The sequence below is a fragment of the Erpetoichthys calabaricus genome, chromosome 3 (genome assembly GCF_900747795.2).
Source record: "Erpetoichthys calabaricus chromosome 3, fErpCal1.3, whole genome shotgun sequence".
Lineage (NCBI taxonomy): Eukaryota > Metazoa > Chordata > Cladistia > Polypteriformes > Polypteridae > Erpetoichthys > Erpetoichthys calabaricus.
Window position 1 is genome coordinate 306,949,431 of NC_041396.2, and position 23,752 is coordinate 306,973,182.

Genomic DNA, 23,752 nt, shown 5'->3' on the forward strand with positions numbered 1-23,752 from the left:
ACCTACCAGTCCCCTCTCGTTCACTGATCAAACTCGTCTCCATTCACTGCTCTTTGTTTATACTGCAGGAAGTTTGCTGCAAAAGAAGGGAATAAAGGCCACACTGGCTCAACTACCATAATACCTGGTGTAAAAGAGCACTACAACTAAATTACTGTAAAGCTTAGAAAAGCAGGGAATGAAAAAAAAATCATCCTTTTTACCGATCACCAAAACAGTCTTATTTTTAGTGAAGTTTGTCCAGGGGATGCTCCAATTGAAATTGGAAAGAGAGTACAGTAGCTCAGTCAGGTCACTTGTGCTTGACACTTGCTACTCACTGGAACACGGTTAAGTGAGGAATGGGTAGCATGGAGGAGAAAGGCTGTGTCAGGCTAACCGACTCTGCACAATTCAATACATATATGGTCACTACAGTATTTGGATTTAATAATCTTCATGTGGGAAAAGGCTGACTCACATAAATAAGTAGAGCCGAATAATGCAGTCAAGGAGGTAGCACATTTCCTCATGTTTGGGTACTTTTCATCTGTGAGTAAGTTCCAAAACTATCCAAGAGCCCCAGACTTCAGCTGAATGTCGTCCTGTAGTGTCAAAATCTCATCCTCCACTGTAGAGGAGTTTTAGGTGAAACAGTGTTGCAATTTGTGATGCGGGTGAATCCCCCTCAACATCTTCCCTATAAATGGAGTGCACTTAAATGTAGCGATTGGCTCAAGTAAAGCTGAGTCTTGAAACCGTCTGTCCAAGTCTGACAGACAATTTTCAATCTGCTCTGTGTAGCGTATGCTGTCAAGTTGTGCACACGCCTTCCATTGCGTCTCCAGCTCTGACACGATGTTTTGGATGTTCCCCAAATCAAGGCGCTGCAGCTTTGAGGACAGATGTTGCATTTTTCGTTTGAAATCATTAACTGAGCTAATCATATTGACCATGGTTTTGTCTTTTCCTTGCAGCTGTAAATTAAGCTCATTCAACATGTTGGTCAGATCGGGGGGAAAAAAATGCCAATTCTAGCGGCCATTGATCGTTAAGTTGCTTGTATTCTGCATGTTTAATGACAATAATAATTCTTTGCATTTATATAGCGCTTTTCTCACTACTCAAAGTGCTCAGCAATTGCAGGTTAAGGGCCTTGCTTAAGGGCCCAACAGAGCAGAGTCTCTTTTGGCATTTACGGGATTCGAACCGGCAACCTTCCGATTGCCAGTGCAGATCCCTAGCCATCTGCCTCAACGAAGGCTTCTTTTATCATCTCCCCATCTTGGAAGGACTCCTTATGCTTAATGATCGAGTGACTCATCCGGAACGATGCTTCGGTGTGTCTGCCTTTGTGTTTGAATTCAGCCGAGTGAAAAATGACGGCTGTCCGATTTAACTGCGATTTTTAGTTCCCTCTCCTTTCTCTTTCTCAGATTGCTTTTCGGAAGGAAGTCAGTTTTTATGAACAGTTTGAAAGTGCCTTTCCACATTTTCCTTCTTTGGAATAGCAGTGATAGATTGACAGATCAGACAAACGCACTTCGATTGTGACATTGTGAGAAAAAAAAAATCCTCTTCCAATTCCACATCCAGCCCATACTTTAGTCGATATAAATTGGAAGGCTAACTAGATAGCCGGAGTATACAGTAGCTTGCATGTTTGATTTTGCGTGCGGGATGACCAGTGTGTTAGAAGAAAAGAGATCTCGGACTGGCCGCCGCCCTGTATGTCAATCAAGTGGCAAATGCCATAGGGAGGATATATGATAGACTAACATTTAAAGCAAAATTTTTTTGAATGTAACGCAATCTACCTGCACTACCTTTGCGATCGATGTACTGGGCACCCCTGCTGTAGGGTATCTGGCTCTTTAACAGGAGCAAGTGGTGGCTGGGAGCGGGTGGAGGGCGACTTGGCCAATTAATAATAGGGTCATTAGCCTGGCTGCTGTCAGGTGGCAGCAGATGTCCTAGAAAGCCAGGCTTTTTTGTTTTTTTTTTTTTTGAAATTGTGTCCATATGGACAAAAAAAAAACTTGTCAATCTGTTACACCTAATCTTAAATCCTCCACCTTATTTCATGTTGTGAACGTGTATTTCTCACCATTACTCGGTTGAATGTGGGTGTAACAGTCATGCTTGAATGGTGATGAGCCCTTCTTGGCTGCCGTTATTTTAGATAATATATAGACCTGAACTCCATAGGTACGAACCTGCAGACTCCCACAACCGTTTTTACTTGCATGTCTCCACAAAATCCTGAGAGTAAAACTATAGCAAAAATGTCACACATGTGCATATTTGTACCTTTTATATGCTTATTTTGTGTTCTCTGTATTTTTATTTATCTATTTTGATTGTGATGTGTTTATAAAGCATGACATGCTTACAACTCCTACTGAGCTGCTTAGTGAGATGCACCTTTGGAAGTGCAGCTCCTCACACAAATAGGAATTCCTGTACAAACAAAGTGACTTCACAAACTGTTAGGTTTAATAATAATAATAATAATTCATTACATTTGTATAGCGCTTTTCTCAGTACTCAAAGCGCTGTCCACACAGGGAGGAACCTGGAAGCGATCCCACAATCTTCCACAGTCTCCTTACTGCAAAGCAGCAGCACTACCACTGCGCCACCTGTGAGATTCTGACAAAAGATTTTTTTTGTTGTTGTTTATGCAGTGCACACACATTAGGAGCAGGCGACTTCCCTAAGTAGCTTTGATACAGTTGTGTGAAAAAGAAAGTGCACCCCCTTTCAATGCTAAGGTTTTACATTTAAGGACATAAACTCGTCTGGTTCTTAGCAGGTCTTTAAATGAGGTAAACACAGCCTCAGATGAACAACAACACATGACGTATTACTCTGTGTCATTATTTATTTAACAAAAACGAAGCCAAAATACAGAAGCAGTGTGTGAACAGTAGGAATTGAGAGGGTAGGCAGCAGCCTGGCGCTGCTAATCAAATGCACTCAGTTAATTGATCATCAGTGAGTGTGACCTCCTCCATAAAAGCACACGTGTTGTCCGTTTGCTGGTGTGGAGCATTCAGGTGTGTGTTAACAGTGCCAAGGAGGAAAGACATCAGCAATAATCTCAGAGAAGCAGTTGTTGCTGCCGTCAATCTGGGAAGGGTTATAAGGCCATGTCCGAACAATTTGAAGTCCATCACTCTGCAGTGAGAGCGATTATTCACAAGTGGAAAACGTTCAAGACAGTTGCCAATCTTCCCAGCAAATTCACCCCAAGGTCAGACTGTGCAGTGCTCAGAGAAACTACAAAAAATCCAAGAGCTCCATCTTAGACTCTGCAGGCCTCAGTTTGCATGTTGCATGTTAAAGTTCATGACAGTACAATTAGAAAAAGACTGAACAAGTATGGCTTGTTTGAAGGGTTGACAGGAGAAAGGGTCTTCTCTCTAAAAATTACATGGCAGCATGGCTGAGGTTTGCAAAGTTGCATCTGAACAAACCATAAGACTTCTGGAACAACGTCCTTTGGACAAACGAGACCGAAGTGGAGATGTTTGGCTACAATGCACAGTGCAACTTTTAATGAAAGCCAAACCCAGCATATCGGCACAAATGCGTCATACCAACTGTGAAGCACGGTGGTGGAGGGCTGATGATTTGAGCTTGTCTTGTAGCCACAGGACCCGAGCACCTTGCAGTCGTTGAGTCGGCCATCAACTCCTCTGTATACCAACATATTCGAGAGTCAAATGTGAGGCCATCTGTCTGACAGCTGAAGTTTGGTCAAAATTGGGTCATGTGACAGGCCAATGATCATAGGCACACCAGCACATCTACAACAGAATGGCTGAAAACAGACAAGAATCAAGGGGTTGCAATGGCCCAGTCAAAGTCCAGACCTCAACCTGATTGAAATACTGTGACGGGGCCTTAAGAGAGCTCCGAAGCAACGTAGTAAAGAAGAGGGGGCCAGAATTCCGCCATAATGGGGTTGGGCAGAAAGTGAGGACTTCAAGTTACGACTCCTAAAGGTGCTTCTACAAGGTACTGAATCAGGGGGTGGACTTGGTTTCTCACACGTGGCCATGGCTTCTCCATTTTGGCTTAATTGTCATTAAATAAATAATGACACGGTGAATCTGTTGTGTGTTGTTAAAACACCTGAGGTTTCATTTAAATCCTTTTAGAACATGCGAAGGACCAGATGACATTTTATTATGTTCTGATATGTAAAACCATAAAAATGTAAGAGGGTGTACTTTCTTTTTCACATGACTGTATATAAATTGGAACACCATCAGTCTTTATGTGATTTACTAAGGAAATAACTGAATGTGCTAAACATTGCATTGCGATGGTCTTTTCCTCCTTATCATTTACTTGCTGTCCTCCACGGCTCTGCCTGTGTAGTAGTGAAACAGGACAACGTTTAAAAATCAATAAACAAACAGGTATTGCTAGCTAAGTGGAGGCGAGGTGCGCTCCAAAGCGTGGCCAGAGGTAGACCGATTCAAACGGGCTGGCGTGTGAGTGAGTAGGTATTTTAATATATATGTACAGTACTGTGCAAAAGTTTTAGGCAGGTGTGAAAAAATGCTGTAAACAAAGAATGCTTTCCAAAATGGAAGTGTTAATCATTTATTTTATGCAGTGAATGAACAAAAGAGAAATCGAAATCAACTCAATATTTGGTGTGACCACCCTTTGCCTTCAGAACAGCATCGATTCTTCTAGGTACACTTGCACACAGTTTTTGAAGGAACTCGGCTGGTAGGTTGTTCCAAACATCTTGGAGAACTAACCCCAGATGATCTGTGGATGTCTGCTTCCTCACATCCTTCTGTCTCTTCATGTAATCCCAGACACACTCGATGATGTGGAGATCAGGGCTCTGTGGGGGCCATACCATCACTTCCAGGACTTCTTGTTCTTCTTTACGCTGAAGATAGTTTTTAATGACTTTGGCTGTATGTTTGGGGTCGTTGTCCTGCTGCAGAATAAATTTGGGGCCAATCATAACCCTCCCTGATGGTATTGCATGATGGATAAGTATCTGCCTGTATTTCTCAGCATTGAGAACACCATTAATCCTGACCAAATCTCCAACTCCAACTGCAGAAATGCAGCCCCAAACGTTCAAGGAACCTCCACCATGCTTCACTGTTGCCTGCAGACACTCATTATTGTACCGCTCTCCAGCCCATCGACAAACAGCCTGCCTTCTGCTATGGCCAAATATTTCAAATTTTGACTCGTCAGTCCAGAGCACCTGCTGCCATTTTTCTGCACCCCAGTTCCTATGTTTTCGTGCATACTTGAGTCGCTTGGCCCCGTTTCTACGTCGGAGGTTTGGCTTTTTGGCTGCAACTCTTCCATGAAGACCACTTCTGGCCAGACTTCTCTGGACAGTAGATGGGTGAACCTGGGTCCCACTGGTTTGTGCCAGTTCTGAGCCGATGGCACTGCTGGACATCTTCTGATTTCGAAGGGTAATAAGCTTGATGTGTTTTTCATCTGCTGCACTAAGTTTCCTTGGCCGACCACTGCGTCTACGATCCTCAACGTTGCCTGTTTCTTTGTGCTTCTTCAAAAGAGCTTGAACAGCACATCTTGAAACCCCAGTCTGCTTTGAAATCTTTGTCTGGGTGAGACCTTGCTGATGCAGTAGAACTACCTTGTGTCTTGTTGCTGTGCTCAATCTTGCCATGACATGAAACTGTCTTCCACAACCTCACCTTGGTAGCAGAGTTTGGCTGTTCCTCACCCAGTTTGAAGCTGTTTCTGTTTCAGTTAATGACTGTGTTTTAACCTCCGTGTGACATTGATGATCATTAGCACCTGTCTGGTAGAATTGGTTGATCAGACACCTGACTAGAATCCTACAAAATCCCTGACTTTGTGCAAGTGGACCTATAAGAATTGATGCTGGTTTGAAGGCAAAAGGTAGTAACACCAAATATTGATTTGATTTAGATTTGTCTTTTGTTCGCTCACTTTGCATTTTGTAAATTGATAACAATCATTATTTATATTTCTGAAAGCATTCTTTGTTTACAGCATTTTTTCACACCTGCCTAAAACTTTTGCACAGTACTGTATATTTTTTTAATTTTATATATATATATAATCATTGATTACATCTTGCCTGAAGAAGGGGCCTGAGTTGCCTCGAAAGCTTGCATATTGTAATCTTTCTAGTTAGCCAATAAAAGGTGTCATTTTGCTTGGCTTTTCTCTACATTCATAATGGCTAACACGGTACAACACCCTAGTACTACTATTATAATAAAGAAATCTTGGGTCATGATCTTCTCGGAAGACACTGACATCCCGCAAGAGAAGGCAGTGAGACTAAAGGACAGCTGCTGTAAATGATTGACATGCAGCTCGGCAGTAACGAGCCAGCAGCTGATCCGTCTGCATCTCCTTAGTGTGCGTTAAGCCCCCCTCCCCCATTTCACCATGTAAGCAGCAGAGACGTGAAGTGGCTGGAGGTGGGCGCTTTTGCCAAGAAGCGTTTTTTGAATGTTGATTGATGAAAAGCGATGTATGAGAGACTTATTTTTTACTTTTTAGTACACTTTTTAACAAGTGTGACTTTTAAAAAGTATTTTTGTGTGTGTGTATAATTCAACTTTCTAATCTTGGGTTTTTTTTTTTCAGTTCTATCCGTTACTAGCGGCATCTGTTGGTGAAATCTTGAACTATTCTTCATATGAAAATTTCATTTCTTAACATGAATTAATTGATCAATTAGTGAAACTGATTATTGATTCATGTACTTTTTTTTTTTTTCCCTCTCTCCCATTAGGCACCCTGCTACTGCAAAGTGGTACGACAGACGAGACTATGTCTTTATTGAATTTTGTGTAGAAGACAGTAAAGAAGTAAAAGTAAACTTCGAAAAATCAAAACTTAGTTTCAGGTAAGCCCCTGAGGGTCTTTGTTATTACTATTATTACTGCCACCAGCCATTACTGGAAAATTTGTGTCACCTGGGAGTATTTCTCATTTGTTCAGTGGGTTGCCTTCCACTGATAGCAGCTTAACGGCCTTTACATTTGCTATTACTAGGAATGTAGCCAGCATCCAGCTGTCCAGTTTTGGAGTGGGATTGCAGTCAATCTAAACATTTTTTTTTTGTTTTGTTTTGTCTAGTTGTTTTGGTGGAGTAGATAGTATATCACATCAAAATGAAATTGAACTCTTTGATGGAATTGACCCAAATGTAAGTTAATGCAGATTTTCATATTTGGGAACAGACTGTTGTATGCCTTTGTACAAAACCTTCAATTCTCTAATCTTTCATTTTTGCTTTCCAGGAATCAAAGCACAAACGTACAGATAGATCTGTTTTGTGTTGTTTACGAAAAGCTGAATCTGGGAAACCATGGCCAAGATTATCAAAAGATAAAGCAAAGGTTTGTACCCTTCCTACAGTACAAGTTTTGGGACAGTTAGTGCCGGAGCTGGTTAAATCTTGTAATTATTGTCTTTAAGAGAGTCTGTGTTTATGTAGAGCCCCATGTGACCTACTGTGCCAACTTGTATGCCCTGAATACCGTGTTTCTCCGAAAATAAGACCAGGTCTTATATTAATTTTTGCTCCAAAAGATGTACTAGGGCTTATTTTCAGGGGCTATCTTCTACTTATTCATGTACAACAATATACATTTATCCAAATACAGTCATGTCATCTTCTGTTGGAATATCGTCATAACTCTCCACATTCAAACCCTGAATTTCTTTCTACTCCAGCCGCTTTGATGATCCTACAGGATTGATGTGCCAGCTTCAGTGTTTGATGAATGGTTCGATGTGGTGAAGCAAAATGCCGACATACAAATGTATTCATGGTGCTTTGGTATTCAAGCGTCGCATATTCCCCCAATGTAATTACACAATATATTTTAAAAGTCTCACACACCATCTTCTGTGCCGTCTTTTTTTTTTTTTTTTTTTTTTTTTTCTTGTACCTTTTCAATACCATCAGAATGTACAGCGGTGTATTTGAGCCACAGAGAAAATAAAATAAGAACATAATGAAAAAGTATTTTGTGATTAAAGTGGATATTTTGGCTTTAACCTCAAAATGTCCACTTTAACCTCGGTAGTTTATTTTATTCTTAAAGCAGACCGTTGTAAACGTCATCTTAAAACCGACCCTGTTGTTAATCACTACGTGCTTCTGGGGCTTCCTCCTGACCTGACAGCAGCAGCAGCAGGCAGCATCGCCACACAGAACACATCACATTTATGATATTCCAGCTCTCTGAACATTTAGAATTCTTAGATTTATACTTGATATCACTTTCTTGATTAAATGCGTTAAAATATGTATGTTACATTTACAGGTAAATTGTTAACTTTGTTTAAATAATGAATACTGCTAATAGTTACACATATGGGGGTGGCACGGTGGCAGAGCAGTAGTGCTGCTGTCTAGCAGGGAGTCACGTCCCTTGTGATCCCTGCCTGGAGTTTGCATGTTTTCCTGGTGGGTTTCCACAATGGGCTCAGTTCTCCATCCAAAGACATGAAGGTTTGGGGATTTGGTGAAGCTACAATGACACCAGTGTATGTGAGTGCTTGTGTTCACCTTGTGATGAGCTGATGCCCCATCCAAGGATTTTGTTTCTGTCTTGCACTGATGCTGCTGGAATGGGTGCATCCCCGAATTGATGGATGTAATCATTAAACATCCTTTTCAGACATATTGTGGCAAGGTGTCCTCGGAATTTAGTGGATGTTATATTACAGAGCAGCCTGAAAATCATGCTAGGGCTTATTTTTGGAGTAGGTCTTATTTTCGGGGAAACATGGTAGGGATGTAGGCCATCTTACCTGCAGTGGACGTGTTGGCTTAGCTGTTGAGTGATGATGACTTGTAAAGTGCCCTTGTTACCTGTGTTTGTTCTTTGCAGATGAACTGGCTCAGTGTTGACTTCAATAACTGGAAGGACTGGGAAGATGATTCGGATGAAGAATTATCCAGTTTTGATCGCTTCTCAGAGGTAAAGCCGTAGTAAGCAGGTCTAAGGAGTACAGCATCATACAGATATAATAGCTCGGTGGGCAGGCCTGCTTAGAACGGATTACACCCTTGCTTAGTCACTGCTCTGAGTGATGTGCTTAACAGGTTCTCAGCAGAAAGCAAGTTCTCTGTTCACTAAAATCGCAAGATGCTTTCATTTTAACCCTGTGAACCATCCAAGTTTTTGCTTCCACCTGTATTCTTGCGATGAGTGCCTGTGCAGCATTCAACATGCAGGTTGTCGTTTGTTGCCCTTCATCTGAGGTTTCCGGTCCCAGTCATGATGGAGCTGCTTGGTCATAGTTTTTTATTCCAACCAGTTTCATAATCACTTGCACCTAGTTGGTCTTGGGTTTTTTTTTGTTGTTGTTACATTTATAAAGGGCAGTAGCATAATAATTTTACATTCATAAGAAATGTCGAAATATCTTAATTGTTCCATAATTTTAAGTTCTTGACACTGTTTACTCACTTTCCTATTAAATCACCTTTGTGTAGTTTTGGTCTCTTTGTTGTATCCTAATGACGATGACAAAAGAGGCTGCAAAGGGTGTACAGAGAGTGCTGAAGAAAAAGCAGAGTGAAGGGAAGGAATCTCACAGAGCTCCCTCAGAATAACCTGAAGGATGTCTGGAATAGAATGGATAGGACATCTAGACTTGAGCAATGGAGAGCTTATGTGTCAATACCCTGAAGTAGTGTTTTAACGGATGTGTCCCTCCTTCCACCCCGTCTTGTCATTTTAATGACCAGGGCCACCACACCATCCCTACTGCATCAGCAACTCCTTCCACTTTAATTAGTATAGCCAGTGATGAGTCCATGTGACAATGTGGGTTCGCTCCAGGCTCCCGTCTCCAGTTTGGGAGCTCTTGAACCGAACACCGTCGGTAATGTCACTGGATGAGCTGGACAGTGAAGAAACAGCGAAGCAAGGGAATGGTGCAAAAAAGTGCAAAGGTGCTTTTATTAAAACCAAAAACAAACGGTGTCCAAATAGTGCAGTGCAGTCAAATGTTCATTAAATAAATAATCCAATAAAAAGATAAAAATCCCAAAAGGTTAAAACAAGGCTATAACATAAGAATTAAAACCTGCAGCAGTCATAGGGGTTACACCAGCCAGACAGCTCCTTCCCGGCCTCTTCAGCTCACTCAGGGTTTGCTTGGCCAACGAGACTTCAGCCGCTGTGGTCCTGGTCTCTACTGACCCCCATCTTAGCTGCCTCTGCCGCAGTCCACTAGACCACTCGGGGTCGGTTGTCCTCCCATCTTCCTTCTCGCACAAGTAGTTGTCCCTCAGATCCTTAGAGCAGACTCCTCCTTGATCGTACCTATTCAGTGGGCACATTCCGTCCCCTTGAGTGCCGATCACTCGCTCTATCCGGGACCCCCAACCGCGCTGACCTTCCTTTTCCTCAGCTGGCTGGCTCGTCCACTCTGTTGTACTACCCTAATTCTGCTCTCTCGCTCTCCAAGTCTTTCATTCTTCCGTCACTTACCGTTCTCTCCTCTTCCCTTTCCGCCTCGCGCTTCTCCTGTCTATTACTGGGATGTGGCGATTAGCAGCTCCCAGTATCAATTACGGATGCAGATGATTCCTTACCTGTGCACATAAGCAAGGAAATGCTGGCTTCATGCAGCATCCAAGAACCGCTCTGGCCCCCTTTTTAAGCCATGAATGCGGCGATTATTTCTTTTAAAACTGGCCTTTTTGATCTGAGCTGTGGACCCGCTATACCACAGTCCACCTCTGGCCATCAGAATGGGATGTCCATAACTGATGACTGGATGAGGGGACCACTGAGGAGGGTACACACAGGAAATGCCATGTGACCCCATGGAGTCGGTCGTCAAGTTTTTAAAGTCTGTGCTGACCAACTTTGTGGTGTCCTATGTCACCTGTGCATACTGCCACTAAGGCTGCCAAAGTACCATTGCTATGACAAATGTGTGGGCACAGGGGTCTCTCAAGACTTGGACTGGAAACCACCACCTTGCTTGTGTTGCCTCATTCTCCCTTTGCTCCCACCCATATGGAAGGGGTGTTTGTACGTATGTCTGCAAGTAAACATCTGTAAAACGGCAGCCGTTCACGAGTCATGCCACCATTTTCTCATGCCTCCTTCAATATTTTGACAGATGATGAACAACATGGGAGGTGAAGATGACTTGCCGGAGGTCGATGGAGCAGATGAGGTGAGTATTGAATCTTTTAATTGTTAATAATTTTACTGGGCTTGAGGCCCAGTCCTTCCAATAGGTCAAGTAGTATTCAGGGCTTATCCATAGAGTGTACAGCATGTTTTTGATTACAGGTATTTGGATAAACGCAAGTCTTTTCTTTTCCTTGCCTCCTAAAGTCAAATCTTTAAAGCCAGTATGACAAACCTTTTTCGTAAGACTTGTCCAGGGTATTTGGTGCTGCTGTGCTGTGCCCTCTAACCTGTAGGAGAGCACATTGTGTTTGTTCTAAAGATTTTGTTCTCTTTTTGAGTCTTACGAAGTAGGCAGGTGTAGCAGATTGTCTGCAAATTTTACGTATTGTAACATAAAACGCTTTTGGTGAGATGTAATTGTTGTAAACCAGAAAGAAAGAACAGTGCTCAGAAGCAGTCCTGGGAGTCAGTTGTCATGAACTTCATTTGTTCCCAGGGGGAAATTCAGCTTTTTTACAGAAGCCGATTAAAACAAATTTATATACACATACCAGAATGACTAAAAGAAATCAAACGTCTGCCTTGGCGTTCCCAGTCCCAGTGAGAATCTATACAGGCGTGTTTCCTGTTGGTATGAAGGAGCCCCAGTTGTGTTTCTTCACACGCCTCTGCTGAATGATTCACTGACTGAAAGTCCTCCGTGTTATTGTGTCAGAGAGAGGATGTGCAGCATTGTTCGTAGTCCATTTTGCTAAGACCTCTGGGAGGTCCGAAGTGCATCCCATAACTGAGCCAGCTCTTTCAGTTAGTTTGTTGATTTGCTGGGCCTCTCTTTAAGTGATATTACCAGCCCAGCATACCACAGTGTAGAAAATTGCTAATCTAAACACCTCACCACATACTCCCGGTTACTATTAACTCATAGTGACAAATTAGGAGTCACTTTTCAAGAATGAGTTAGCATTTTGGTGTTCATGCCTGCCACTCTTTTAAATTGAGTATAGTGAATAAACTGCGAAGATGAACTGATAATCTGTAAATCTTAAACAAGGTGCCGCCAGGAATTTCTTAAGCCCTGAAGGTCCGGTAGAACGCTTTTCCTGCACCATACTCCATGTGTGACTAGTTTTTTGCATTTACCAGTTAGTATGTTATTAGTATTTGCTCCACTTTGCACTGTCTAATATTTATAGATCTTATAGGGTAGAAGCAGATGTTCAAAGTCGCCTTTGAGAGGTTTTTCCTCCTTGCCACCTTAAACGAGGTGCTTTTGTTTTTCTGTCTGTGCACTGAATCCTAGAATTCTAAGTTGATTTAATCCAGTGTCTTCTCCTCACTGATGAACCATTTTGCTGAACAGCATGTGTCCTGGTGCACCTCTGAAACCTACACGGAGCCACAGAGTATTTTTTCGGTACCACTGGGGCGGCACTGTGAGCTGGCCACTTTGAAAACTAATTAAGAAATTGGGTTACTTGTAGATCTGGCAGCACTTGGCTCTCTGTTAAAGTTCCAAAATATATGTGTCAGTGTTTCTTTGGTTTGGGCTGAAGAGTTTTCCTCTTTAATTTTGTTTTTTCTTTTTCTTTGTAGGAGGATTCGGCTGATAGTGATGATGAAAGTACGTAAATGGAGGGTTCTTCTTTGCTACAGATAAGTGACACACAGTAGCTTTGCTGCTCTGCTGGTGGCTGACGAGTGTGCCTATTTGGAGCAGTTATGATCTACTGGTGTGCTGTATACACAATGGAAGGGTACAGTGAGTGGTAATCCTGGGTGCATGTGCCCTCCTAGACAATTACATTCACGTTTATTTGCTTAGTAGACAATTTTATCCAAAGGGGGTCAACATAATGAAGTAAACATCAGTCTGGGGACCATTTTTAAAACAAATGGAACTGCACAAGGGTACATAATTGATCATCACAATTAAAGCGCTCAGAAAACAAAACATAAGTGAGTTACAACTTCTAGATTACGATACCTAATAGCCAATATCACTTAGACAGTAATTCAGGAAGGTGGGATTGACTTGGAACACTTGGCATTACTTTGTTTTTAATTTGTGTCCTCAGTGGACTTGGAAGAGGTGGGCCACTGTTTTTTCGAAACCAGACTCCTGCTTCAGCCTTAATGTCTATACCACTGATTACAAATCCATAAATTGATTGGTTGCGATAACGTGCATTAATATTACAGTGGCAGCATGCTGTCACAAAATGAAACAAGTTGAGGCCATCAGTATCTTCTCCAGCACATTAAAAGTTAAATTGGGTGGTACAAATTTAATCTCGGGTGGTCCCCATTGGTGATAAAATGACATTTTGCCCCAGACACTACTTCAACTAAAACTGTATTTGGCAATCTCTCCCCAAAAAAAGCAAGAAAACATAATCCAGTCCCTTAAAGTTGTAGCCAGTGTGGTGATAGGTTCAAATCTGAAATAAAAGCCTTAAACCCTACTGCATATAATCATTCAGAAATGATGAAACTTCCTCCAGACAGAAGCGTGCATTAAATAAGTGCATGTCTAGAATGTTTCGACAATCCACGTTTCCATTTAAGTGAGACACTCCTGCTGTTGAGATGACGTCCAGGTATACTACGCTGTTCTCTCGTTCTGTTAGTGGCTCCCCGAAAGCGATTCTTGACTGGGATGGGTTCTTCACCCATTTCTGTATTTTTGTTTTTTTCGTTTCTAAGCCTGTAGACACACAGCACAGTGTAAGCGCACAATTTGTTTTTGTTTTTTTTGCATTCTATGTATGTGCTTATCATACCACTTTAACAGTAGACACAAGTTTTAAGGTTATTCATGATTTCTCTAGTCTTTAATAATTGTAATAATAATGACAAGAATTTTTTACATTTATATAGCACTTTTCTCACTACTCAAAGTGATTTCGTCATAGTGAGTGGGGAGCTACTTCAACCACCACAAAATGTGCAGCATCTACCTTGATGACACGATGGCAGCCATTTTTGCACCAGTACGGACACCACACTTGAGCTGTTATGTTAGGTGATGAAGTGCTAAGAGAGGATTCCCCTGTCTCTAACTGGCTGCTTAGGGGGGCCAGAATTACTAGGCCATGGAGGGCAGTTTGGCCTTGTCATTGGGATACACCCTGCTGTTTATGAAGGAGGCCCCAGGGACCTTTACTCCAGCAGCAGCATACTGATTTAAAACAATATTAAATTAAAGAGTGATAAAAATGTAGGTAAAAACAGACAATAACTTTGTATAATGTTAACGTTTACCCCCCCGGGTGGAATTGAAGAGTCATATAGTGTGGTGGATGAACGATCTCCTCAGTCTGTCAGTGGAGCAGGACGGTGACAGCAGTCTGTCACTGAAGCTGCTCCTCTGTCTGGAGATGATCCTGTTCAGTGGATGCAGTGGATTCTTCATATTTGACAGGAGTCTGCTCAGTGCCCGTCGCTCTGCCACAGATGTCAAACTGTCCAGCTCCATGCCTACAATAGAGCCTGCCTTCCTCACCAGTTTGTCCAGGCGTGAGGCGTCCTTCTTCTTAATGCTGCCTCCCCAGCACACCACCGAGTAGAAGAGGGCGCTCGCCACAACCGTCTGATAGAACATCTGCAGCATCTTATTGCAGATGTTGAAGGACGCCAGCCTTCTAGTGAAGTATAGTCGGCTCTGTCCTTTCTTACACAGAGCATCAGTATTGGCAGTCCAGTTTATCATCCAGCTGCACTCCCAGGTATTTATAGGTCTGCACCCTCTGCACACAGTCACCTCTGATGATCACGGGGTCCATGAGGGGCCTGGGCCTCCTAAAATCCACCACCAGCTCCTTGGTTTTGCTGGTGTTCAGGTGTAGGTGGTTTGAGTCGAACCATTTAACAAAGTCCTTGATGAGGTTCCTATACTCCTCCTCCTGCCCACTCCTGATGCAGCCCACGATAGCAGTGTCATCAGTGAACTTTTGCACGTAGCAGGACTCCGAGTTGTATTGGAAGTCCGATGTATATAGGCTGAACAGGACCAGAGAAAGTATAGTCCCCTGTGGCGCTCCTGTGTTTTATGACCACAGAGAGCGTCAGGATCTCAGTTTTACATCTCACCCAAAGGACGGAGCCATTTTTACTGCACAGTGTCCTCATCACTGCACTCGGGCATTTGGATTCACATTCAGACCAAAGGGTATGCACCCTCGATGGTCACACCAACACTTCTTCCAGCAGTAACCCAAGCTTTTCCTAGATTGTCTCCAAGTACTGGCTGGGCCCAAACATGCTTGGCTTTCAGCATCATTCATGCCACGTGGATTGCTTAAAAACGGCAACTAAGCTGCTGTTTGTGATCAGAGAAGTGGTATTCTATAAGTGGGGCACAGTTGTTTTACAATTCCTTTTTTTTTTGTTGTCGTAAACATACTTTGAAAGTGCACATTTTTTTTGAAACTGGCAAAAGCATTTGTACAGCTACACCACTGGCACTAAACTGGTGAAGGGGGGCATTGTAAAAAGAATATAGCCTAATTGATCAAAGCAAGTGTCTGGGCAAAATGACGTCACACCAAAATTGAGAACAATTAACCATAAGTTAAAATGACCAAACTTGTTTGTTTAATCGCAAGTGTGTCGGGGAGATGAAAGCCTCTCCGTAGGCCTTGAGGAATATTTAGTAAATCAACCCTGTTGTTGTTGTAGCTGTACATTAATCTGTCGTAGGCTTGCTATCTGTCAGATCTAAAGAACAGCATGATTAAGACTTTTATGAACCTGCTTATTCCAGTGCACACACACTGTGGTGTTCACACAACAACTAACGATTGATTTAAAATATTATTTGTGGATTTTGGTTTCTGGCTTTGAAGAAATTGAATCAGATACATCAAAGTGTCCGTTACAATGAAAGATGCCTTTGATGTGCAAATTAATGATTTGTCAGGTTCAGAATCATTCGGAAGTACACAGCTGATCCAGAATATAAAGAAAACAACACCTGAATTCAATTGGTTGGCCCAGGGACAAAACTAAATCTTCCTTGAATGCCTTTCTCAAGTAACCTGTCAGTATATTAATACCCAGAATGACCGGAGTTAGAATTATGATGGTGATGATGATGATGATGGTGAAATTTGAGGGTCCTCTTGAGAGCATGTGGGAAGAAGCCTAGGGAGCATGAGCAGTTTAGTGTTTCCCTCCAGAAACCTGTAATTAGTAGATGGCTGTAGTTGTTACAGAGGTGGTACTGATTAAATTACGGTTGCAATAAATGTCTTTTTATAGAAAAGTAGTAAAGCATACACACTTAATTGAATTCCAATGAAAACATGCATTAAAAAAATCTGTATGGCTAACTTAACCACATGGAGGGCACTTGCTATCACCATATTAGTTTGTTTGACTTAAATACATCGTGTAATTATATAAACACAGAATGGAGATCTTCTTCCACAACATTCAAAACCCTCTAATGGCGTTGTACTGATACTGGGTTCTGAATGTCATGATTTAATAGAATGCCATTCAAAACCAGTGGCTTTTATGTACTCTGCTAATAGAATCCAATTTTAACTGTCATTCGTGTTATTTTTGAATATGACTCACTGTTGCACAAATGTTTGAAGCACGGTGTGTGCTCTCTCTTTTTAATGAGGTAAGCAGAAACTAAAAATGCTCCAACTTTCCTAACAGTTGGTTCCTGAGTTAGAACATTAAAAGAATTGTAACGAGGACTGGCTATTAAGATTAACAAGCTCGTCCACCCTAACGTCAAGTTGAGATTTGAAGGACCCTAAAGTCCTACAATCATTTATTCCAGGCGTCGCTTATACACCTGAGTGTTCCACCGTGCCGACGACTTCTAACTTGTTATAATAAGCAGCATGCTGTTTGCTTTGCATATGTTAAATTATTGAAAGGGCGAGGATTTGCTGTAGGAATGAATGCAGGAGCAGATCTTGCTGATGCCTGAAGGCAATGTCAGCAAGTTTCAGACAGAAGGCCTGTCACATTTAAGGATCGGTAGTTGCTAAAGTCTCGTCACTCCCCAGTGCTGGAGTGGCGTCCCCAAGTGAACCACTGTGACCAATTACGAGGTTGTTTCTGAGTTTTCACACGGGTTCAAAGGTGTGTATTGCATCAAGTGAGTAGCACAAGGTTTAGGGTCATTTTGGCAGGCAGTTGACGTAACGGCAGAATAAGAACAGGAGCACAAATGTACACAATAGACAACTTGGCTGCACTGGGCCCACTTCCAGAATTTGTAGTAATTTAATTAATGAATTCAATTTGCCTGAGGATTAGATACTGCAGTGACTTTACACAGCTCGTCTTCTGATGTCAATGCTAGGTGAAACTGCAGTGTAGTGGAGAAGAGAAACCCGCAGAGTGCTGACTGGAGGCCTGAGAATGAGTCACGCACTTCAGGGCAAATGCAGAATCGGTGGTGTTTAATTGGGGTGGTTTCTGGGGCAGGTTCAGTGCTGTGCTGATGTGCGTTTGCTCCACATCTGCTTCTTTTCTCTGGTCAACTTGTCAATAGCCATTAACGCTTTTAACAGCCTTGTTTCAGACCATATTGGGCCCTTTTAGGGTTGTTTGTTCCGCTGCGTATTGCAGACAGATAGCTTTGAGCAGTGTTACATGCTAGGAAAATAGAGACCGGTCCCACATAGGAAATAAATGGTGAAATAGCAGAACAAGTTGCATCTTACAAATCAGGGGTGCCCAACTCCAGTCCTGGAGGGCCGCAGTGGCTGCAGGTTTTCATTCTAACCCTTTTCTTAATTAGTGACATGTTTTTGATGCTAATTAACTTCTTTTGAATTCATTTTATTTGACTTGCTCTTGAAGACTCAGACCCCACAATTGTTTCGTTTTCCTTAATTAGCAGCCAAAGAATAATGAGATACAAAATGAGCCAAAACAGGACCAGCAAACTGTGACCATCATACAATATCTGAAAATAAAGAAAGGTGAACGTCTCGGGAATGCTGATCTGCTCTTAGAAAAAAGCAAATCCACAATTTCAGAAATGTCTGCTATTGCACAATGAGAGCAGCAACATGCCATGAAATTAAAGAACGGGTTTACTGTAATTAACGACAAGACTCGGCGCCTCATTAAGCAACTGGTTGGAGTGAAATTGGTTGGAGTTTGAGGCCCTGACTTAGTTGGTCTTCTGTTGGCTGATTCACTTCACATTTCACTTCTGTTTGGGTGCCATTTAAGGAATGAAATGAAGCAATTCAGGAAAACATTTCTTAAAAACCAAGTCAATTAAAATTAATTCAAAAGAAGTTAATTAGCAGCAAAAACAGATCACTAATTAAGAAAAGGGTTAGAATGAAAACCTGCAGCCACTGCGGCCCTCCAGGACTGGAGTTGGGCGCCCCTGTTATAAATAATGAGAGGTGGAGACTGGTAACTAATTATGATTCAGCGAAAGTGCTTTAAAAACAGCTAAAGAATCCAGAAAGGCCGTTTTTCTTGTGTAAATTGTACAACTTTAGTGTGATCTGTCACATTCTCCATACGTTGTACTTACAGTGGGTACGGAAAGTATTCAGACCCTTTGCTGTGACACTCATATATTTAACTCCGGTGCTTTCCATTTCTTCTGATCATCCTTGAGATCACCTTCATTTGAGTCCAGCTGTGTTTGATTATACTGATTGGACTCGATTAGGAAAGCCACACACCTGTCTATATAAGACCTTACAGCTCACAATGCATGTCAGAGCAAATGAGGAACTTCCTGAAGAGCTGAGAGACAGAATTGTGGCAAGGCACAGATCTGGCCAAGGTTACAAAAAAATTTCTGCTGCACAGTGGCCTCCATAATCCTTAAATGGAAAACGTTTGGGACAACCAGAATCCTTCCTAGAGCTGGCTGTCCGGCCAAGCTGAGCTACCGGGGGAGAAGAGCCTTGTTGAGAGAGGTAAAGAAGAACCCAAAGATCACTTTGGCTGAGCTCCAGAGATGCAGTCAGGTGATGGGAGAAAGTTGTAGAAAGTCAACCATCACTGCAGCCCTCCACCAGTCAGGGCTTTATGGCAGAGTGGCCTGTCGGAAGCCTCTCCTCAGTGCAAGACACATGACAGCCCGCATGGAGCTAAAAGACACCTGAAGGACTCTGAGATGGTGAGAAATAAGATTCTCTGGTCTGATGAGACCAAGATAGAACTTTTTGGCCTTAATTCTAAGCGGTATGTGTGGAGACAACCAGGCACTGCTCATCACTTGTCCAATACAGTCCCCACAGTGAAGCATGGCGGTGGCAGCATCATGCTGTTGGGGTGTTTTTCAGCTGCAGGGACAGGACGACTGGTTGCAATCGAGGAACAGATGAATGCGGCCAAGTACAGGGATATCCTGGACAAAAACCTTCTCCAGAGTGCTAAGGACCTCAGACTGGGCCGAAGGTTTACCTTCCAACAAGACAATGACCCTAAGCACACAGCTAAAATAACGAAGGAGTGGCTTCACAACAACTCTGTGACTGTTCTTGAATGGCCCAGCCAGAGCCCTGACTTAAACCCAATTGAGCATCTCTGGAGAGACCTAAAAATGGCTGTCCACCAACGTTTACCATCCAACCTGACAGAACTGGAGAGGATCTGCAAGGAGGAATGGCAGAGGATCCCCAAATCCAGGTGTGAAAAACTTGTTGCATCTTTCCCAAGAAGACTCATGGCTGTATTAGCTCAAAAGGGTGCTTCTACTAAATACTGAGCAAAGGGTCTGAATACTTAGGACCATGTGATAGTTCAGTTTTTCTTTTTTAATAAATCTGCAACAATTTCAAAAATTCTTTTTTTTGTCTGTCGATATGGGGTGCTGTGTGTACATTAATGAGGGAAAAAATTAATTTAAATGATTTTAGCAAATGGCTGCAATATGACAAAGAGTGAAAAATTGAAGGGGGTCTGAATACTTTCTGTACCCACTGTACCTGTTCTGTATCTTTGGCTTATTCTGCACCTTTGCAACATGCGTGCCCAACATGAAGTCGGACTCCATCACCTGATTACAAGATATGTTTTTTTGGTATTTTTTCAAATCAAAGTTCTATCCTCACAAACATGGCAGTGTATGTACTTGACATGTCCAATTGTGTTCTGAAGTTAAGTGTTTGCTATAAATTTTAAAAAATACTTAGCCGGTCCTGGCATTTTACAATGAAGCCTAAGAGTCATGGGGCATAAAGCATGAAAGCTTACCAAACATCTTTTTTTTTTTTTCCCAAGCCAAGATGGTTGTTGAGGGTTAATCCACGTCTTGTGATTTTACACACGCCATTTTAGAACAAAAAAAAAAAAACACAAACCATCAATATTATGAGTTTCTCTTATGACCAAATATTTATGTCAGAAGTCACACAAGGAAATAGAAAGCATAGGCGGAGTGGCGACTCTGAGGCTAGGGATCTGCACTGGCAATCGGAAGGTTGCCGGTTCGAATCCCGTAAACGCCAAAAGGGACTCTGCTCTGTTGGGCCTTTGAGTGAGGCCCTTAACCTGCAATTGCTGAGCGCTTCGAGTAGTGAGCTTTGCACATTTGCTTTGGTCTCTCGCCAGATGTCAGTACCATTTCAGAGGTTGTTTGCTCTTCGCTACTCTTGCATGCATAGGGAATTGAGGTTAAATCAACAAAACTATGTAACGTTCCTTCTAGCAAAGAGAATCAAACTAAAACGTAAGGGTGAGCTTTGTTGCAGTTTACAGCTGATTACTGTCCTTGACTCCTGAATTTTGACAAAAGTCGACATCAGCCCTTAAAGAGTTCAAACGAGCAGATCAGACACCCAGGCAAACAACAATCAAAGGCTGAAACTACTTTAGAGTCGGACCCATCCATCCATCCATCCATTATCCAACCCCCTATATCCTAACTACGGGGGTCTGCGGGAGCCAATCCCAGCCAACACAGGGCGCAAGGCAGGAACAAACCCTGGGCAGGGCGCCAGCTCACCGCAGGGCGAGTCAGACGCACTGATGAGTAAATAATGGATTAGTTAAACAATCAGAAGACCTAGAAAAGTAGAATGAAAATCAAGATGAAAATTCTGTTAAAAAAAAAAAAAAATACATTATTCCTATATAACTGCTTGGTACATTTTATTTCGTTTTCTAATTTCTATATTGTTCCCTAAACACAGAACTTGGGAAATAACAGATCACTTAATTAAACCAGGAGTTCAATTAAAAACAGAAGCTGGTTGGAACAAAAACCTGCAGCCACAGGGGGTCCCCAGGACCAAACTTGGGAAACACTGGTTTATGCCAACCTAAACTTGAAATTTAACCCTCGGGCAGTTAACCTTTTCAACATTTTAGACCATTCATTGCCCTTCTGGTTAACTTTGAAGACAAACTGGAAAAACTGAGGTGTTGTAAAACTTTTGACCCGTAGTGTATAAGAGATCAGGTGGTTTAATGAGAAATGCGTGTCCATCAGTGACCGGGCAGATCCATAGAAGTTGCCTTACGGAGGGGGTGTATGTAAAGTTATTCGTCTGTCTGTTTATTCGGTGGTCCAGATCTAATTACTCTATAACTTAAGTTTATTACATAGAGAATTCACAGCACCTGCCCTGCACATAGAGATTTCACTTAAAATTGTTTTTGTTGCCGATAGACGGCATCACCTGCCCTGCATTCCAAAATGGCGGGGGAGACGGTTGTCAGTCGAACAGTCGCATAACTAGATCTGGACCACCCTGTACATGTGTATGCATGTGTAATGTATGTGTGGTTCCTTACACCGTAGTTTTCTTTCCTTGTCTTTTATATTTAAAACGTGTTGCATGTCTGTGTATGATAATTGTTTATTGATGCATAAACCAAATGAATTTGCCCACATGGGCTTAGGAAGGTGGATGTGCAGTGCCAGGATTGCCTCTCCTGCACTTGGCATCCTAAGTGCCAACTGTAGTTTTTGGTATAGGTGAGCCTTGGCAGAGTTGTGGCTCTGGTGCTTCGGCCCGATTGTGCCCTGACTTCTTGTTTCTTTCCTTGTCTCTTCCAGAAATGCCTGACTTGGAGTAAAAAATAACAGAACAACCGAACACGTGTACAGCTTGGAGGACACCTTCCAAAAAAATACAAAATAAAGAGAAAAAAAAAAACACTGTCGAAGAACCCAATAAAATTAAACTTGTAGATTTGAGTTGATAGCTGTAAAGACTGTGGTTTTGCTTCTTTTAAGCCATTTCAGCAGTAGAGCAGCTGTCATCGCCGAGGGTGGATGCATACCGCTGTACAGGCCCGATTCTGCGTTCTCTTCTTACGGGCCATCGTTAAGTGGCTGTTCAGTTACGCGAAACTCGATTGTATCGGCGAGTTTCAATTAGAGACGGGTAATTTTAATTTACATCATTTTAGGTTTTTTTTTTTTGTTTTTTGACTAAGGGGGTGGGGTTCGGTGGGGGGGGCTTTGATGCCAAGCAAAGCGCTTCTATATAAAAAAAAAAAAAATGAGCAAACTTCTGAAGTTGTCGTTCGTTGATGTTGTCTGTTGGTGCGTTTGCAACCTCTTTTGTATGAAGGACTGGCAGTGGTTGACGTTCCCTGCCCCCTTCGCCCCACTTTCGTTGGCAATCCCATTGGTCCAGTATTCTGTCGTTTTCCCTGCTCCGCCACACTTGCCCGTTGTTTTATGAGCCATTTGTTTCTTCTCTAGAAGGGCTGCACATGGATGCCTTGCTTCTGCCAGAGGAAGGCATGGTTTGGGGTGGAGGGGGAAGCAGCTCGTGGGAGAGGGCGGGCACTGTGTGAAGCCTGTACATGCTGGTATCCATTACACCCTTGGCTTTAAACTGGTGAGAGAAGCGACCGCAAGCTCTACATCTGTTGCTTCCAGATCTTAACAGACTACACGCAGCAAACAATATATTGTACATTTTAGATGACCAAATTGTATTTGCACTGTCAATATAAATCGCAAGTGTAAGAACGAAACGAGCAATGCCCACCTTTGTCAGTGTGTGTGTGTGTGTCTGCGTTTCACCTTCTTGCAGGCTGGACAATGTCAGTTATTGTTGAATGCAGTGGGAATTTTTTTAATGTCTTACATCTTTCTAATAAATTGTCTGACTTGAGTTACTGCACCCTGTATGCTCATCTTTTTGTTTTTTTGTTGTCTGTTACCGATGATGTAGGGTGCTGGGGACTTGTTCTTCTCTAGCGGTCCGTGGTGTCCAGTGGCTATCTGGGAGGACCGGGCTGGGGGGTACTCACTGGGCTGCTGAAACAAGTTAACGCTTGTGACATGTGGTCGATAAAAAAAAAAAAAAATAGAGAAACCATACCTCTTTGCTAAAGTTGATGTCACGGAGACTTCTAGGTGGGTGACAAGGGGGCAGTGGCTGGTCTCATCGCCTTAGGATGTCAGATTACATGACTAGGATGTGTCATATTAGAGGACTCCATGTTAACGTTCCTGCACGGTGTTGTAAGTTCACTTTTTTTTTTTTTTCTGATGGCGCTGCCGCTGTACGCAGGGTTTATAGGTGCGGCGGGTTCAGCCGCCATCTTGGCCCTTTTACTGTTCTGTTGTGATACAACAAGGACGACGCATCAGATAGACGAGCCCCTCTTGTGTTGTCTCATTTCTCGTTGCTGCA

General features: G+C 42.5%; 1 protein-coding gene across 1 annotated transcript in view; it reads left to right on the forward strand.

Annotated features, from left to right (window-relative positions):
* Window positions 1-23,227, forward strand: part of LOC114649215 (prostaglandin E synthase 3-like) — a 37,459-nt gene extending 14,232 nt beyond the window's left edge. The window contains exons 2-8 of the mRNA XM_028798701.2: window positions 6,770-6,883; window positions 7,117-7,186; window positions 7,281-7,379; window positions 8,883-8,972; window positions 11,134-11,190; window positions 12,744-12,771; window positions 22,156-23,227. Coding sequence (XP_028654534.1) covers window positions 6,770-6,883; window positions 7,117-7,186; window positions 7,281-7,379; window positions 8,883-8,972; window positions 11,134-11,190; window positions 12,744-12,771; window positions 22,156-22,175 — 478 coding nt within the window. The 3' untranslated portion in view covers window positions 22,176-23,227. The remainder of the gene's footprint in view (window positions 1-6,769; window positions 6,884-7,116; window positions 7,187-7,280; window positions 7,380-8,882; window positions 8,973-11,133; window positions 11,191-12,743; window positions 12,772-22,155) is intronic.
* Window positions 23,228-23,752: the final 525 nt, after the last annotated feature.